The 18428-nt window shown below is 43.5% G+C and overlaps 1 protein-coding gene across 1 annotated transcript; it reads right to left on the reverse strand.

Moving 5' to 3' along the window:
* Nucleotides 1–3154: 3154 nt before the first annotated feature.
* Nucleotides 3155–9144, reverse strand: rxfp3 (relaxin family peptide receptor 3). The gene is made up of 2 exons (XM_002941579.5): nucleotides 7445–9144; nucleotides 3155–3260 (listed from the first exon to the last, which is right to left on the reverse strand). The coding sequence occupies exons 1-2, from the start codon at nucleotides 8601–8603 to the stop codon at nucleotides 3214–3216; spliced, it is 1206 nt and encodes a 401-aa protein (XP_002941625.1). The 5' UTR covers nucleotides 8604–9144; the 3' UTR covers nucleotides 3155–3213.
* Nucleotides 9145–18428: the final 9284 nt, after the last annotated feature.

An 18428-nucleotide genomic window follows, 5' to 3' on the forward strand; every position in this document is an offset into this window, starting at 1 on the left:
TCAGGATAGAGAATTCCCTGAGGGATCCACTGCAGGGTGTGTCGCAGAGGTGAAGGGAGATTCCTGCCCGTCTGCCTGCAGGGGAATGTCAGTCTGTATTACACTCTGTATGTGGTGGTGCCTGTACCACTGGCCTCTGAAGCTGTATTGTGAGTAACCCTGTGGGGGTTCAATAAACACTTTTGTTATTTACAAGAACCTCTGGCGCCCTCTGTTTTCATTTTTCTGCATAGCAGCAAGAGAGGTGTAGTTGCACAACACCCTCACCTTCCTCTTCCACTTAGCAAAGGCCCATTCTGGGTGAGAGAGTACAGTGTAACCCATGTTCTACTGGTACTAGTCCGGGAAGGCAGTGATTGAGCTGAAATAGAGGTTACACATATAATACATTAAAAGCTGCAGATTTTTTAATTTATGTATATTCCAAAGTTGCTTAAAATGATGTCTACTTTTCAGAAAGCTTAAGTTGTGTTTGGGTGGAGTTCCCCTCTGGGTTCAGAGGGTCTTCCTGGTCCGTCTGTGTTACAAAAGAACCAATGGTGTGTCCTAACACTCCTTTTCCAAGGAAGCCGGCTTCAGTTCTGCCCTCACACTGGGAAAGGTGGACTGCAGTTCCCTATCAGGTCTGCCAAGCTTCTGCCTGACCTGCCCAAATGGAGGATGGTTGGCATGTTGCAGAGCCTGGGATAGCAGCCAGTTGGAAGTGAGATGGTCAGCTGGTGCTAGAAAAGCTTTTGGGGTAATTCTCAGTAATGTAGCAACTACTAAAAAGTAATAAAACTGGAGCCTCACAGAGCAATAGTTTTCTGGCTGCCGGGGTCAGTGACCCCCATTTGAAAGTTGCCTGACGTTAGAAAAAGACAGCAAATAATTTAAAACTATAAAAAAATAAATGATGAAGACCAATTGAACAGTTGCTTAGAATGGGCCATTCTATGACATAATAAAAAAGGTGAACTACCCCTTTAAGAATATTAGGCGCATCGTCTTTCTTTTTGTTCACGTGCAGCTTAGGGAGTGAGGAGCGCTAATGTCTCCGAATAAACTCTGTAATGGTGACACAATGCTGTAACGTGAGTGAGTTAAAAACACACTATGGCACTAATGTTCCCATCACTATTTACAATGAGCACCTTGCAGAAAGCGAAAGCGCCCGCCAGTGTTTGTGTGCATGTTCATTTGTTGTGCCAGTTACACATTCCCATCATGCATTTTGGCTTTGGGAGCCCTCCTTCCTTTGAAATGACCAACTTTATATTTTATCAGTATATTGACAGTTATTACATTGTGACATCAGACGTAGAAGCTTCTTTCTATTGGCTGAATGGCTGTGGCATTGCCCCAGGTTTGTCCTAACAAGTCCTGATGACTTTGAATTAGGGACATTGCTATTATTATACTAGTGACTAATGTGGCACTATGATTGCATATACAGTCAGGTATAAACCAGTTACAGTCAGTGAGAGAGATGTAATGCCTTTGCAGCCTGAATATATTTATGCTGCACCCAGTAAAGGGGCAGTTCAGCTTTAAATTAACTATTAGTATGATGTAGACATTGATATTCTGAGACAATCTGATTGTTAGGGTCTTGTTTGTCATAGCAACCAGGCATTGGTTTGAATCTAAGACTGGATATGAATAAGAAGGGGCCTGAATAGAAAGGTAAGGAATTAAGGGAACAATAATATTAAAAGTGAGAGAGAGATGTGAAGTTGTGGAATTGTCCCTCGGTAGAGATAGTATAGGCAGATACAAGGGTCTGGTCTGTTGCCCAAGGATGAGACAATTGCAGCAGTTTCTCCCCCTTCCTCTGGATGACTGAGAGGTTAGAGAGGCTTCATTTGGACAAACGGTTGAATTTGAAAGACCTTTTGCTGTGTAACCATGAAATGCTCTGAAGGCTTGCTATGTTGGCCAATAAGGTACCACCTTTATACCACTTTGCTTATGTTTCATACCAGTTTCACCCCATCAGTTTTGAGACTGCCTAACATAGAAAAACACCTCCTGCTTAGGTCAAAATCAGCTCTTGTTCCTCTACATAGTGGGAAAAAGAGGGATATAAGGATAATTTAGCTCTGCGGCACAGTACTGGGTGGTATTACTGGAAGATACATAGTACTTGAAGAAGTAAATAAATAAATGCGGTAAACCATACAAATATGAGTACATATAGATACCCTGAGATTCTCAAAAGCCATTTTAAAGAGGAGGGTCTGCTATGGTGCATATAAATTAAACACCCCATTCCCTAAGATATTATCATTTTCAATATGAACAACTGCAAGGGGAAAACTCATTGGTGATGCTTTATTGATGGTGCCAGGGACAGACATAGAGAAGAAGGAGACTAGGACAAAGCAAAGGATATTAAGGCCCCCCTGGGCCCCATGCTGAGAAAGACAGATCTAAAAACATCTGGCATATCCATCTTGCAGACCTCTAGGTGCCGTAATACTGGGACTAGTAATTCAACAGGGGGGAGAGAATCAGGTTGGACCTGCTGAAACCACCATTATCCCACAAGGCCACAGTATTGGTATTGGATAATATTACTTTTATTATATCTAGGACAACATGGGGGCAACATGCTGCTCCCCAACCCCTTGGGTGTTGCTCTCAGTGCCCCCAAACCAGGGAGTAATTTTTGAATTCCTGACTTGGGGGCAAGTTTTGGTTGAATAAAAACAAGATTTCCTACCAAATAAAGCCCCCTGTAAGCTGATAGTGTGCATACAGGCCCCTAATAGCCAATCATAGCCCTTATTTGGCTCCTCCATGAACTTTTATGGTGCTTGTGTAGCTCCCCAAGTCTTTTTACATTTGACTGTGGCTCACAAGTAAGAAAGGTTGGGGATCACTGATCTAGGAGTAAATGGCAAAATGTATAACTCTCTTGAAATATCACATTGAGAACCTCTACCTATATCCATAAATCTTGTAACTGCCATTTAGTTGTTGCATAGGGACAATTTCAAGAAGCTCCATCTGAGGTCCCAGCTGTCCTAAAAACCTCATTTGGTGCCTACATGCTCCACGGCCAAACCAGTCTTGATTATCTACCTAACCTGCTTTCCAGGAATCCCTGAGACCTTCATCAAAGAAATGGAGGTCTTGACGTGTAATGGTTTGTAAGAAATTACATGACAAATGAGACTAAAAGGTTTATTGGTTAGAGGTATACCAGCCTGGTGCTTACAAGCATTGGCATCAGTGCACTGGACAACGGAAGCCAGCATACGGTCCATGCCCCTCACCTAGAAGAGAAAAAGTAGCAAACTTCAGTTTCATTATATTAAGCTACTAAATCACAGACTTGCCCTTGACATGCTCTGCTTCCTATCTGCCTTTCTGTTACCTTTAGGCAAAGACAATCTTCAACATGATCAGTCTAATGTCTCTCAGGAGACACTTTCATGACTCTGTGTGTGTGTTTATTGCCTACTGTACATTGTGTCTCGACTGCGGGCAAAGAGAGTTTATTTCCAGGGATGCATAGACATATCAGGAACTGTTTGGGTAAATCCGTTTTAATGAGAATCTTTATCAACCTCAATACTAGTCTTCACGCTGAGCAAAGTTTGAATATATTTATCGCCAATTACAAGGTGCACAAACAGAGGTCTGAGGCTTAGAGACACACTCTTCAGATCATTTTACATTCTTATAACCTGAGGTTAATACCGCAACAGACTACACAATTAGATTGTTGAAGAACCTTACAGATGTTTTGAGTTCCTATCAGGTAATTACATTGTAGAATAGACAAATAACTTCCAATTACTTATCTGACATAAAAATATCCAAACCACGAAAGACTGTATTGTCTCCAATGCATGCAAAGGGAAAGGAAATCATGTAGCCCTCTAGTTCCTTATGGACATGTTGCATACTATACCGTGAAGTCATTTTTTGCCTTAAAACCTTTGGTCGGAGGATATTATAGAGCGTGGGCAAGTGGAGCTATTAAGAACTTGATAGACTATGACTCCTGGAGTAAAGGTGGCCATACACGTTAAGACCTTGGTAGATCTTCTCCCATTATGCCCACCTAATGTAGGCTATCTCTAATTCAATTGTTTGGCCAAATGATCAAATTACAATAACAGGTATAGGAGCCGTCGTACCAAGGACTGAACCAATGAGCCAATGTGGTCCCCAATCTGATGGAAAAAACTGTCCAATTGACACCTGGAATATATTCAGCCATTGGTTGGGGAGACTATGACTCCTGGAGTAAAGGTGGCCATACACGTTAAGACCTTGGTAGATCTTCTCCCATTATGCCCACCTAATGTAGGCTATCTCTAATTCAATTGTTTGGCCAAACGATAAAATTACAATAACAGGTATAGGAGCCGTCGTACCAAGTGCTGCATCAGTGAGCCAATGTGGTCCCCAATCTGATGGAAGAATCAAACCTGTCCCATTGACACCTGGAATATATTCAGCCATCGGTTGGGGAGACTATGACTCCTGGGGTAAAGGAGACCATACACATTAAGACCTTGGTAGATCTTCTCCCATTATGCCCACCTAATGTAGGCTATCTCTAATTCAATAGTTTGGCCAAATGATCAAATTACAATAACAGGTATAGGAGATGTCATACCAAGGACTGAACCAATGAGCCAATGTGGTCCCCAATCTGATGGGGAAAAACTGTCCAATTGACACCTGGAATATATTCAGCCATCAGTTGGGGAGACTATGACTCCTGGAGTAAAGGTGGCCATACACATTAAGACCTTGGTGGATCTTCTCCCATTATGCCCACCTAATGTAGGCTATCTCTAATTCAATTGTTTGGCCAAATGATCAAATTACAATAACAGGTATAGGAGCCGTCAAACCAAGGACTGTATCAATGAGCCAATGTGGTCCCCAATCTGATGGGAGAATCAAACCTGTCCCATCGACACCTGGAATATATTCAGCTATCGGTTGGGGAGACTATTACTCCTGGGGTAAAGGTGGCCATACATGTTAAGACCTAGGTGGATCTTCTCCCATTATGCCCACCTAATGAAGGCTATCTCTAATTCAATTGTTTGGCCAAACGATAAAATTACAATAACAGGTATAGGAGCCGTCGTACCAAGGGCTGCATCAGTGAGCCAATGTGGTCCCCAATCTGATGGGAAAATCAAAACTGTCCAATCGACACCTGGAATATATTGAGCCATCAGTTGGGGAGATGGGAAGATAAGCTACCGAATCCATTGGAAGGACTCAAATCTGCCCGTGTATGGCCACCTTTAGAGAAGGCTGGGAGTTATGGTTTGAATCATCTTAAAGGCTACCATTTGCCCATCGCTGCTACTGAGTGAACATGCCTTATCAGAATATACAGCACAACACAAGAGCTGCAGGGAACTTATGTGCAAGAGGTTGCATTTAAGTGCCAAAATATGCATTTAACAATCCAAACATAGAAATCACTTTCTTAAAAAAAAAAGTAAAAGCCCCATAGAGTTTAAAAAAATGCATTTATACATATATATCATATAAAAAGAAGTGCTATAAAATTTCCGATGTGTAGGAGCAATATACCTGGCAATTATTGTTATGTACAGGGTAAAGAGATGCGCCACGTGGCTCCTTTATATGGCTGTGTGGGTCATAAAACCTCAGAATGAACAGCTGCCCCGCGCAATGGCTGTCTGAGTGTATTTACTCTTAGCCACATCAGGATCTAATAAAAAAATGCTTTCAACAAGTGACCCTGGGGCGGCAGAGTATAGTTAGAAAACTAAGTATCGGCATATGTTTATCTATATATACACCTGAGTGTACGGGTTATTATATTTAGAAAGCAAATTCAGTACAAGTATGGGATCCCTTATCCAGAAAACCCCTTATCCAGAAAGTTCCAAATTACAGAAAGGCCATCTCTCATAGATTCCATTATAAGCAAATAATTCTAATTTTTAAATATGATTTATTTTTTTCTCTGTAATAATAAAACAGTACCTGTACTTGATCCCAACTAAGATATAATTACCCCTTATTGGGGGCAGAACAGCCCTATTGGGTTTATTTCATGGTTAAATGATTCCCTTTTCTCTGTAATAATAAAACAGTACCTGTACTTGATCCCAACTAAGATATAATTACCCTTATTGGGACAGAACAGCCCTATTGGGTTTATTTCATGGTTAAATGATTCCCTTTTCTCTGTAATAATAAAACAGTACCTGTACTTGATCCCAACTAAGATATAATTACCCCTTATTGGGGCAGAACAGCCCTATTGGGTTTATTTAATGGTTAAATGATTCCCTTTTCTCTGTAATAATAAAACAGTACCTGTACTTGATCCCAACTAAGATATAATTACCCCTTATTGGGGGCAGAACAGCCCTATTGGGTTTATTTAATATTTAAATGATTTTTAGCAGACTTAAGTTATGGAGATCCAAATTACGGAAAGATCCCTTATCCGGAGAACCCCAGGTCCCGAGCATTCTGGATAACAGGTCCCATACCTGTAATAACATTACATGGAACCCAGCCCTAGTGTATCTGTGCCAAGATTACCTTGTGTATTACCAGGGCATTAGCCTCTAGTAGGAAAGCAGCACAATGACACAGACGTTAGATCTGATGCCTTGGAGTCTTGGGTTCGATTCTGACCAGGGCACTACCTGGGTGGGTTTTCTCTGAATGCTTAGATTCTCACCCAAAAGCTTGGTTGGAAGGTTATTTAACTCCTGCGTGTATTAGATTGTAAGCTCCATTGCTGCAGAAATCAATTTAAATGATTCTGTACAACATGCCAGCACTATATAAATTACAGATATTAATAATGAAGTATAGTGCCTGCCTGGGTGTAGCGCAATGGCATTGCTTTTTATTATCCTTCTAAATAAAATTGAGGAGTCAAAAAACCCTTTTGGCACAGCACCCTGTCTCCAGGGAGACACGGATGGAGCAGGTAGTGAGATAAAATACCTCCTTAATTGCAACAGCAACAAATGGAGCAACAATGTAACCAAGCAGCTGCATCACATGTATCAACAGATAAGCCTTGGTACATACAGTGCGCTGGGTTATCTACACACCTCTCCCTTGCCTAGGGCTTTGCAGTTATTCAGCAGAAGGTACTCTATGCCTTTAACACGTTGATATATACCATGTGGCAGCTCCCTTTGTATATTTATTATAGGACACTTATTGTACATCTCATCGTAGTGATATGTATTACATGACGCATTGAGCCATTTCCTCTGCGACTTTCTAAAACAAGCCAGCTGCAGTCCTGATATTCTGCTGTGTGTGGTTAAATTGAGGCAGATTGACCCAATGTCTCACAGGGACAAGTCTCAGTACCGTTGCTCGGTCGAGCTATTGGGGAGGAGGTCATATCTGCCATTGTATAGAACTGCCCCAGGGGGGTAACAAATGACATCGGGTTCAGCTGGATTGAGAGGGACCATACCATGGGCGTGATCATCCTGCTCGGGTTTAGTGGTCGCAGTGAACGGTCGCATGTTGGTCAGGGACGGCGATGCGATTTTCCAGAAGAGGTTTTTCAGCGCTTTCCTGAACTCCCTGCGCATCAAGCAGTAAAGGATTGGGTTGAGGCAACTGTTGGAGTGAGCCAGACACACAGTGATGGGGAATATGTAGGCTTGGGTAGTAAAGTACTCATAGCTGAACTGGACAATATTCAGTTTGATCAATATCCCCCAGGTGGTCAAGGCTTGGTTGGGGAGCCAGCAGAGGAAAAACGAGAGGACCACGATGGTCACCGACTTGGTGACTTTGGATCTCCGTTTGGTGCTGGAGCTGCTAATGTTCCGGTCCGTAATGAAACGAACCAGAAGCAAATAGCAGATAGTAATAACGAACAGAGGGATCAGAAAGCCCAACAGAACCTTCTGGGCATGGTACAACCCAAGCCAAAACTGGGCATTGCCGTTATTGACTGGGAACTTCACCAGGCAGAGGACCTCGCTGGAGACAGTCGCTGTGGTTGAGAAGATCGCGTTGGGCAAAGACGCAACGATAGCGGAGACCCAGATGAGAACGCTCACCCATTTGGCGGAGCAGCCGGCGGGTCTCCTTTTCACCTTCAGCGCAGAAGCCACAGAGTAGTACCTGGCCACACTCATTGCTGTCAGGAAGAACACACTGGCATACATGTTCATGGCGGTCACATACGACACGATTTTGCACATGGCTTTGCCAAAAAGCCAACTGAAGTCCAACGCATTCTCCACCGCCCAGAAAGGCAAAGTCAATACAAACTGAAAGTCCGTGATGGCCAAGCTGGTCACAAAGAGGTTTATTGATGACTTCTTCCATCCTTGCTTGGTTTTCATGAGGTATAAGACAAGCACATTGCCCACTAGTCCCAATGCACACACCACGGAGTATACAATCGAGATAATGATCCTCACTATAGCCGAGCTGTCCCCTATTATATCCGATTTGTCCAGGTTGAACCCTTTAATAAAGTCCTGTAGCGACTCGTTGCTCCTGTTCAACAGTCGCTCCTCCAGGAAGAGTGGAAACATCCCAAGCAGGTCGCTCTGCTCTGCTTCTTGCATACTGGCTGCTATGGAGCAATAACTGAGATTGCAACTGACATCCATCCCATGTTATAAAAAAAAAACTCAGCTCTTCATTGAGCTAATGGTCCCATGCCATAAACGCATTTTCTTTTACTGCCGACAAAATCGCACGGCAATGTAGAAGATTCTCAATGAGGCATCGATCTGTTGCTTCCACTGTCTTTGTATCCACTTAGGAAATAATACATTCATTAGCTACAGCCTTCAGCATTGTGGCATCAGCAGCTGTTACAATGAGAGGATAAGGTACATGAGGAGAGGTAGTGCTGTGGACTCCATATATCTGTATGGCAGCTGGATCTAAAGTCCTGTGAGTTGTTGCAGCTTCCAACTTCATTTATATTTTGTGCCCTGCGCCTTCCGTCAGGCTGAGTAGAATTCTATTCAGGAGGCGGGGCCTGTGCAGCGCTGAGATGGAGCTCTCCAAGGTTCTACTAACGGGAACTCTCCAAGGTGCTGATGTAACGCTCAGGGTTATCCACTCTGCCTCTCTGCTAATTGATACTAGGAGGGGCGGCACTGTAATCCCCCCCTACCTCCCTCTGATAGGAGCATCAGCTCATGACTGGACCTTGCAGGCTTCTCTAGTATTTCCATCATCATTAGAATTATTCAGGGATTCTAGTCCAACCAGAAAGGAGACTCTCATTAGTTCAGCCACCACTGGGGGTTAGTACTCTTACAGTTGACCATAATAAGAACAGCTGGGTATCAGAGCAATCCATCTATCTGCCAATTCTCTATATTTTTTTTTTTTAAGTTTTAACTTTTTTATTGAGAATAACAAGTTACATAACATATTTATGCTGGTATAGTTACATCAATAAATTGTATAGTTGTTTATCATGTTTAATTCTTACAAGCCATTCTTTAGGGGAGGGAAAAATGGGGGGGGGGGGGGAGGGTGTACAAGTCAGGGTCTTATTTTCCAATTCTATATTTTAATATAAATTCCATTCCAGCTGTAGAAACGTTTTAGAATAATCCAGAGATGACATTTAGAAACCCAGTTAATTTGTTTCTTTACCTTATTACCCCCCTAACTATATAATGGCATTCTGTGCTGTATGGTGGTGCTTGAAAATAGTATATTCATTTTTAAGGCTTTTTTCCCCCTGTTATTTTAACGTAATGTAATAGATTTGTCTCCACTTCTTTAAACATTTTTAATAAGAAAGTCCACTAGGGGGCAGTAATGCTTTAGGCCAGTGGAACATTCAGACGGTGAGATTTCGCTTTACTCTTTCAGAGCCAAATAAATACAAATGTATTTATATGATATTCATAGAGATCTTCTCTCTTTATTATTTATAGTCACATTTAAGAGCATAAGGATAGAAGAAATACGTTTAAACCATTATATACGAACCCCATGTACAGATATTTTCCCCAACATATCTCATTTAGCTCTGGCAAACAACTCCCCCCCCCCCCCCCACCTTGCCTCCACACAGGGAAGAAGCACACCAATTGCCCTTAACACACATTGCACCTGAAGAAGGGGGTATTTATGTGCTTCTTCCCTGTATGGAGGTCTATGGATTTGGCTTGGAAGTGAATGCACCCTATGGAATTATGTAAGGGGTGAGCTGAAGAATCAATTATGGTTGAACTGTGTCTTCCCCCCACCTTGCATCACGGAACAAATGGCTTATAAGCTCTACGTGTAAAATTCTCCTACTTACCAAAAAAAGTTCTTATTTGCAGATATGGCCACTTGGAGCAATAATGTGATATAGGAACAGTATATACATTGATTATTATCCATTAAACAAGGGGTTTGAGCTTGGTAGCCATGTAGTTAATATCAATTAAACACATTTTAGAGATAAAAAATGCAATCCACTTTTCTTATGATACAGTAAACATTATAGTAAAATATATGTTCCTACTACATACTTACAGAATATCATTGTAGAGAATGTATGTGACTTCCTAAACTGTGTTACAATTAGAGTTTTTGTGTGGGATAATAGTGGGAATAGCAGGTATAGTAGGGAGAGATGGTGCCTATAGTAGCAGTGGGGGATAATAGCCTCTGGGAAGGGACTGGGGCTGTGGGATAGTAGGTATAGTAGGGAGAGATGGTGCCTATAGTAGCAGTGGGGGGATAATAGCCTCTGGGAAGGGACTGGGGCTGTGGGATAGCAGGTATAGTAGGGAGAGATGGAGCCTATAGTAGCAGTGGGGGGATAATAGCCTCTGGGAAGGGACTGGGGCTGTGGGATAGCAGGTATAGTAGGGAGAGATGGAGCCTATAGTAGCAGTGGGGGGATAATAGCCTCTGGGAAGGGACTGGGGCTGTGGGATAGCAGGTATAGTAGGGAGAGATGGTGCCTATAGTAGCAGTGGGGGGATAATAGCCTCTGGGAAGGGACTGGGGCTGTGGGATAGCAGGTATAGTAGGGAGAGATGGTGCCTATAGTAGCAGTGGGATAATAGCCTCTGGGAAGGGACTGTGGCTGTGGGATAGCAGGTATAGTAGGGAGAGATGGTGCCTATAGTAGCAGTGGGGGGATAATAGCCTTTGGGAAGGGACTGTGGCTGTGGGATAGCAGGTATAGTAGGGAGAGATGGTGCCTATAGTAGCAGTGGGGGGATAATAGCCTCTGGGAAGGGACTGGGGCTGTGGGATAGCAGGTATAGTAGGGAGAGATGGTGCCTATAGTAGCAGTGGGGGGATAATAGCCTCTGGGAAGGGACTGTGGCTGTGGGATAGCAGGTATAGTAGGGAGAGATGGTGCCTATAGTAGCAGTGGGGGGATAATAGCCTCTGGGAAGGGACTGGGGCTGTGGGATAGCAGGTATAGTAGGGAGAGATGGTGCCTATAGTAGCAGTGGGGGGATAATAGCCTCTGGGAAGGGGACTGTGGCTGTGGGATAGCAGGTATAGTAGGGAGAGATGGTGCCTATAGTAGCAGTGGGGGGATAATAGCCTCTGGGAAGGGACTGGGGCTGTGGGATAGCAGGTATAGTAGGGAGAGATGGTGCCTATAGTAGCAGTGGGGGGATAATAGCCTCTGGGAAGGGGCTGTGGCTGTGGGATTGTAGGTATAGTAGGGAGAGATGGTGCCTATAGTAGCAGTGGGATAATAGCCTCTGGGAAGGGACTGGGGCTGTGGGATAGCAGGTATAGTAGGGAGAGATGGTGCCTATAGTAGCAGTGGGATAATAGCCTCTGGGAAGGGACTGGGGCTGTGGGATAGCAGGTATAGTAGGGAGAGATGGTGCCTATAGTAGCAGTGGGATAATAGCCTCTGGGAAGGGACTGGGGCTGTGGGGTAGCAGGTATAGTAGGGAGAGATGGTGCCTATAGTAGCAGTGGGGGGAAAATAGCCTCTGGGAAGGGACTGGGGCTGTGGGATAGCAGGTATAGTAGGGAGAGATGGTGCCTATAGTAGCAGTGGGATAATAGCCTCTGGGAAGGGACTGGGGCTGTGGGATAGCAGGTATAGTAGGGAGAGATGGTGCCTATAGTAGCAGTGGGGGGATAATAGCCTCTGGGAAGGGACTGGGGCTGTGGGATAGCAGGTATAGTAGGGAGAGATGGTGCCTATAGTAGCAGTGGGGGGAAAATAGCCTCTGGGAAGGGACTGGGGCTGTGGGATAGCAGGTATAGTAGGGAGAGATGGTGCCTATAGTAGCAGTGGGATAATAGCCTCTGGGAAGGGACTGGGGCTGTGGGATAGCAGGTATAGTAGGGAGAGATGGTGCCTATAGTAGCAGTGGGATAATAGCCTCTGGGAAGGGACTGGGGCTGTGGGATAGCAGGTATAGTAGGGAGAGATGGTGCCTATAGTAGCAGTGGGGGGATAATAGCCTCTGGGAAGGGACTGGGGCTGTGGGATAGCAGGTATAGTAGGGAGAGATGGTGCCTATAGTAGCAGTGGGGGGATAATAGCCTCTGGGAAGGGACTGGGGCTGTGGGATAGCAGGTATAGTAGGGAGAGATGGTGCCTATAGTAGCAGTGGGGGGAAAATAGCCTCTGGGAAGGGACTGTGTGAACATTTGAGTTTTCGGACTATAATTCGAATATTGGGAGTTTTAGCCCAAAAAAATTCAAATGTTGATAAATCACCCCCATACTGTATACTCACATGTAACCTCAGCCTAATGCCTGTGCAAGTGCCCCTGTACAGGTCTGTGAATTCCCATCTGATTTACACTATAGAGGCTCAGTCTGACTGGCCAACCTGTATTTACTTGTAGTACCCAGGGGGCATTGCTGCATGGTGCTCACTGTAGACTTAGGGTTAAAGATAACATTTTCAGTTGCAGGTACAGGTATAGGATCCATTGTCTGGAAAACCCATTATCCAGAAAGCTCCAAATTTTGGCAAGACCATCTCCCATAGGCTCCCCAGGTCCTGAGCATTCTGCATAAAAAGGCTCATACCTGTAGTTTAATGGAACACGGGGCCCCATGCATTAGATTTGGGATTTCCTGTCATTATTGTGCTTCAATTTAACAGGTCGAATCAGGGTTAATATCCTGTTCAGTATTTCATTAAATCTTCTGGTTTGCGTATTTGGCCAATTCTCAAATAATAGATTTATAACACCTCTGCGTATATAATATTGTATAAAATGGTAACAAAGCTAGAAAATAATTGTAATTTAGACAACTTACATAGGCGTAACCCTTTAAGGTATGTAATCAGTGATGCAATCAGTGATTACATAAACACCCATGTTCCTATGGGATTTTTAGAAGTGTATTTATCAATGATAAATTTTTAAAAACCCCATAAGAATAAACAGAACGTGGGTGAATTTATTAAGTTCTAAACTTTTGATAAACCTTTCCTTGATCTGTAGAGATCCTGTACCCAAAGGACAGACCATTATTCAGGTGGAACATGGGGCATTGCAGGTAAATGCACACTAGAGGGCGCCCTTGACTTCATTACACTACTGTTTCCATTGTCATTTATTCTTTGAATCCGGCTCTTAGTGAAAAGCTGAACTCAGTGCACAGCTGGATTTTACAGGGGTGACCCCCGGGGTAGGGGGGGGCGCACCAATCATCTTTGTTCTATGCGCCATTTATTGAGGCATCTTATATTTTTATCTTTGCCATAAATAAAACACACATGGGGGGCATCTACAAATGCGCAATGGGGGAGAAGTTGGGGCCGGGCTTATGGAACTGTTCCAAACCATATTATTACATTGAACAATGATGAAAAGGCTGCACATTTTTTAACTGATGTATATTGCACTTAGAGTTGGTGATTATTTATGACTATTATATGGATATTATATATATGACTAAAAGGTGTTTGGAAAGGTTGGCTGTCACTTTAGCTGAGAGACTGTTTGGGTGCGTGAGTTCCAGACGTTGGGCAGACACAGTACTTATATTTAACCTCCCTCACCTTGTTTGTTAGAGAAAGTCGTGTCTGAAATGAACGCACAGTGCCACAAATAAACTGGGAATTATATGTCAGATACACACGGAGTGGGAATGAAACAAGCCACGTGCAAAAGGCACCACTGTTGCGCTAAATCAAGTGCTTATGTCAGTATAGCCACTCAAGGGATGATTCACACCTGCGCATTCCCTGCAGGGAGCAAAATGCAATTTTGATCACAATTGTCATAGTTTTTTCCCCACGATGCAGGTTTTTTTATATTCTAGCACCATCGTGGTTGCAACGCAGCAGCGCTTTTGATGTAGTTGCACTGTGGCTACCACAATTGGGTGCAATTTGTCTAAAATTAAGTCAATTGCGTATGTCCAAATAGTGTGCAATTGCGTCAAATATGCTCTGTGTCTGCCTGGTATCATTTTTGGTGTTTGCTTGTGAGTGACATGAGCACCCTATTCTTTCTCCGCAACTGAACTGTGGCAACTGAAGGGACCCTGGAGTCAATAGGAGCAACATCACTTGGTTTGGAACGGAAGGCAGGAACAGTGTAGGACTGAGGGCGCTAGGGCCCCCTACCCCTGTCACCAACCTTACCTCCAAAGGGTAACGGCAGTGCTGCACTTGCTTTTACTTAGCTGGGCCCCCTGCTGTCAGTGAGCTACAGACTTGGGTTGGAAGGGGCTCCTGTGCCGGCATGTTCTTTTCCCTACACAGCTTTCTGTACTGTTCCTTTTTTTCTCTGAAGTCTAAGTCCCAGTAGAGCCCCACAGGGATTGAATGATTGAAGTTTGAACTTCCCCTCCAGCCCATCCAATCCCCATGGTGCTTTACTGGGACATAACTTTTGCTCCTGTTAGAGGAAAGAACATGCTCAGCTATATAAGAGCAACACGGCCAGGCCCCCCTAACACCCAAAACCCACCAGGCCAGGGACTCCCCCCCCTTGCCAGTAGGGCCCACAAGGGCTGGGGCCCACATAATTTTTTCCCGGTCTCCTGCTGGCCCAGTCCAACACTGTGAATGAGGGATTGAGCAGCACCAAGCGCAACTATAGGTAAGCTCCAAGTCCCTTAATGAAAGTGGTTTTATGCACAACTGACTGTGGGGCAACTGCTCTTCTGGGCATAAATGAGCCCTACAAGGTGAAAACAATTCTAAGCAACTTACATATTTGCACCTGGGATGTAAAAATATGCAGCCACTTATACCCTTAATGGGACTGCACTAGGCAAATCCATAATGGAGAAGGACCTTGGAGTCCTTGTAGATAATAAACTTGGCTGTAGCAAGCAATGCCAGGCAGCAGCTGCAAGGGCAAACAAGGTTTTGAGCTGTATTAAAAGGGGTATAGATTCACGGGAGGAGGGGTTGATTTTCCATCTTTACAAAGAACTGGTAGTAAGTGTGGAATTGACTTCAAGTGTATGATGTAGGGACGTATTTAGCTCTGGTATCTAGGGCAGCAACCGGAACTAAATACACCCCTGCCTCTAAGGGTGGTGACCTCCAAATGCTTTCCTACTGGCAATAATCTGGCGATCTACATTATCGCCGGTGGGAAAGAATTTAGAGGAGATTAGTCGCCACCGCTAGAGGAGATTTATTGCAGGCAACTAAGCGCCTCATGTGATATTGCCCTTAAGGTGCAAAAAAATTTTTTTTTTTTATAGTGATGCAGGTGCCCCTGAGGTCAACCCCATAGTTCAGAATGCTATTACTTGAAGATATACTGTATAGACCAGGGATCCCCAACCTTTTATACCTGTGAGCCACATTTAAATGGAAAAAGTGTTGGGGAGCAACACAAGCATGAAATAGGTTCCTGGGGGTGCCAATAAGAGCTATAATTGGCTACTTAGTAGCCCCTATGTGGACTGGCAGCCTACAGAAGGCTCTGTTTGGCTTTTCACTGGGTTTTTATTCAACCAGAACTTGCCTCCAAGCCAGAAATTAAATAATAACATCTGCTTTGAGGCCACTGGGAGCAACATCCAAGGGGTTGGGGAGCGACATGTTGCTGGTTGGGGATCCCTGATATAGACCGATGTTTTTATCCGTTGTGTAAAATACTGCATTCCCTCATTCTGCACCCTTAAAAAACAGCCCAGGGATTTATTATGAGCCTTTTTTCTCAGACAATTTCAGTTCTTGCAGAAGAAAATGCGGTAGATCTGCCCCTGACTGCTCCAGTTTCCCTCGGCCACCAAGCAAGGCCCTTAATGTTTGTCTTGTGCACCTCTCATTTTATTTGATTTAAAAAAAAACAGTACTTAAGGGAAAAAGCACTAAGAAAGCAAACTTATTACCTTTCCATACATGGGCAACTTCCTAGATCAAAGGCAAACAACACACAGTACATCTCACACTACTCTATCATTACCAGCACTTCCTTCCCAGAGAGATACCAAGAACATTAGCCCAAGTGTTGCCTTCTTTGATGATTTGTAACACACAGATAATTCAGGGGTTAAGGTCATTTGATCCCAATGTTGTTGTCACTGATATTGAGTTTCCATTAATATCATTATGAGTGGCTCTTATAATGACCTTTTGTCTTGTTCCTTCTCAACATGATTATGCAACTCAAATACTTTCATTGTTTGCCAATCCGTAACCTATTTAAATGGAGTTACCATGTCAACTGGCTTAGATGTCAATGGCAGGTATTAATTCTAATGTTTGATATAAGATTTTTATCTTCAAGAAGCTGTCCTGGCAACAAAGTAAATGGAAGACAAAGAGCATCTGAGGTACCTCTTAAAATGTCTTCTTCTAATCCTGTCAATAACAGAGGGCCTCTGGGCTGAATCTGATCTTTTACACTCTGAGGCAGCCCTTGCATATAAATCAGAAGATGGTTCCATGTGCTACACCCAGGCAGTACGGAACACCAGTATATAACAGAGCAATCGGTGTGATACAGAACATTGGCAATGCCTTACTAACTCCTGCTTTGCAGCATATTATTAGTGATTCTCAGTTAAGAAGTCCTAAGTAGGTTTTGTTTCTGGAGGAAACCTCAGGCCTTCTGGAGGAAACCTCAGGCCCAGCACTCTCCTCCATGGGTTAGACTCTCCTCTAGCCTCTGGGCACTTGCATCCGGTCCTGAGGTGGATCCAAGAGACCAATGCAGACTCCTTCCCTGCTCCGGTTCTTGGGAGATTCAGATTGTTCCCCCCTATCAAATAAGACCCTAATCACTCTCATACAGGAGGAACATCCCTATTAATGTACCCTAAGCTCTACTGCTACTTCTCTCTCCTGAAAACACCCATCCTGACCAAATGATTTGTCTTCCATTATTTGTAGTTGGTTCGTCGAAAGGTTATTGTTTTGGTAGCATCTGGTGCTACTGGTGGCAATTGGTATTGCAATTAGTATTCATTAAACCACAAATTTTCACCAAGTAAAAGCACGATTGGAAAAAATTCAGAGTAACCACAATAACTTCTGATGTGCAAAAATTGCGCGAAAATTCTTTTCTTGGTCGTATGAAAATATTGTGGTTGAGATCCGAAAGTCACTAAACTTTTGTATCCGAATGATTGTAAACAGCGTAAAAACCTTTCTGGCTTTGAAACTTCAATGCATGACTTTGGAAGCCTTTCATAGGGCTCTACAGTAGTGATGAGCGAATTTTTTCGCCAAGCATGGGTTCGCAGTGAATTTCTGCATTTCACCATTGGCGGATTGTTTTGCGAAACTTCAGTGAAAATCCACTGCGGAAAAATTTATCATGCCGATTTTTTTTGTTGCACGTCAAATTGGGCACGGTCGCATCAAAAAAGGGCGCGGTCGCGTAAAATTGGGCGTGGTCACATAAAAAAAGGCTGCATGGTTGCGACAAATTGGGCGCGGTTGTGGCAAAAAATGCGAGCGACAAAAAAATAGACTCGGACGCCAAAAAAAACAGAGGGCAGAAAAAAAATTGTGCGACAAATGCATTACGCAAATTTTTCGCCGTTTCGCGAATTTTCTTGCTGTTTCACAAATTTTATGGCGAAGTGAAACGGGACAGATTCGCTCGTCACTACTCTACAGATCCAACCTGGCCAAAAGAAAGTCACGATACCAAAGCTTGAATGAATTCCGAAATGATTGTAGTCTTTGCGAAAAATGCAACTTTTTTGTGGAATTTAACGAAAACCACGAAAAAGTCATACTATTTTAATGATATTGTCGTGGTCATTACAAAAAGTTCCAAAAATTAGAAAAAATACGAATTTTTCTGGAAAACAAAAATCATGGTTGAAAGAATGGGCCCCTAAGTGTTACCTTAGAATGGATCCTCTCACCTAAATACAAGACCTCTTATTTCTTTCAGTTGAAAATGCTTTATGCAGTACTTTCCCTTTATATGGCTGGTTTGCAAGGAGCTGTCAACTGAAGCTTTGTCCAGTGAATGCTACTATTTGCCATACAGCCAGAAGAGGTGCTGTTCTGGTGTAATTTTAAGAGCAGTAAATGCTCAAA

The sequence above is a fragment of the Xenopus tropicalis genome, chromosome 1 (assembly GCF_000004195.4).
Source record: "Xenopus tropicalis strain Nigerian chromosome 1, UCB_Xtro_10.0, whole genome shotgun sequence".
NCBI classification, from domain to species: Eukaryota; Metazoa; Chordata; class Amphibia; order Anura; family Pipidae; genus Xenopus; species Xenopus tropicalis.

Coding starts and splice junctions, on each gene's coding strand:
- rxfp3 (XM_002941579.5), bottom strand. CDS start 8,603: ATGGATGTCAGTTGCAATCTCAGTTATTGCTCCATAGCAGCCAGTATG. Junction 3,261..7,444: donor GCAGGATGATCACGCCCATG/GTATGGTCCCTC, acceptor TTTCTCTTCTAG/GTGAGGGGCATGGACCGTAT.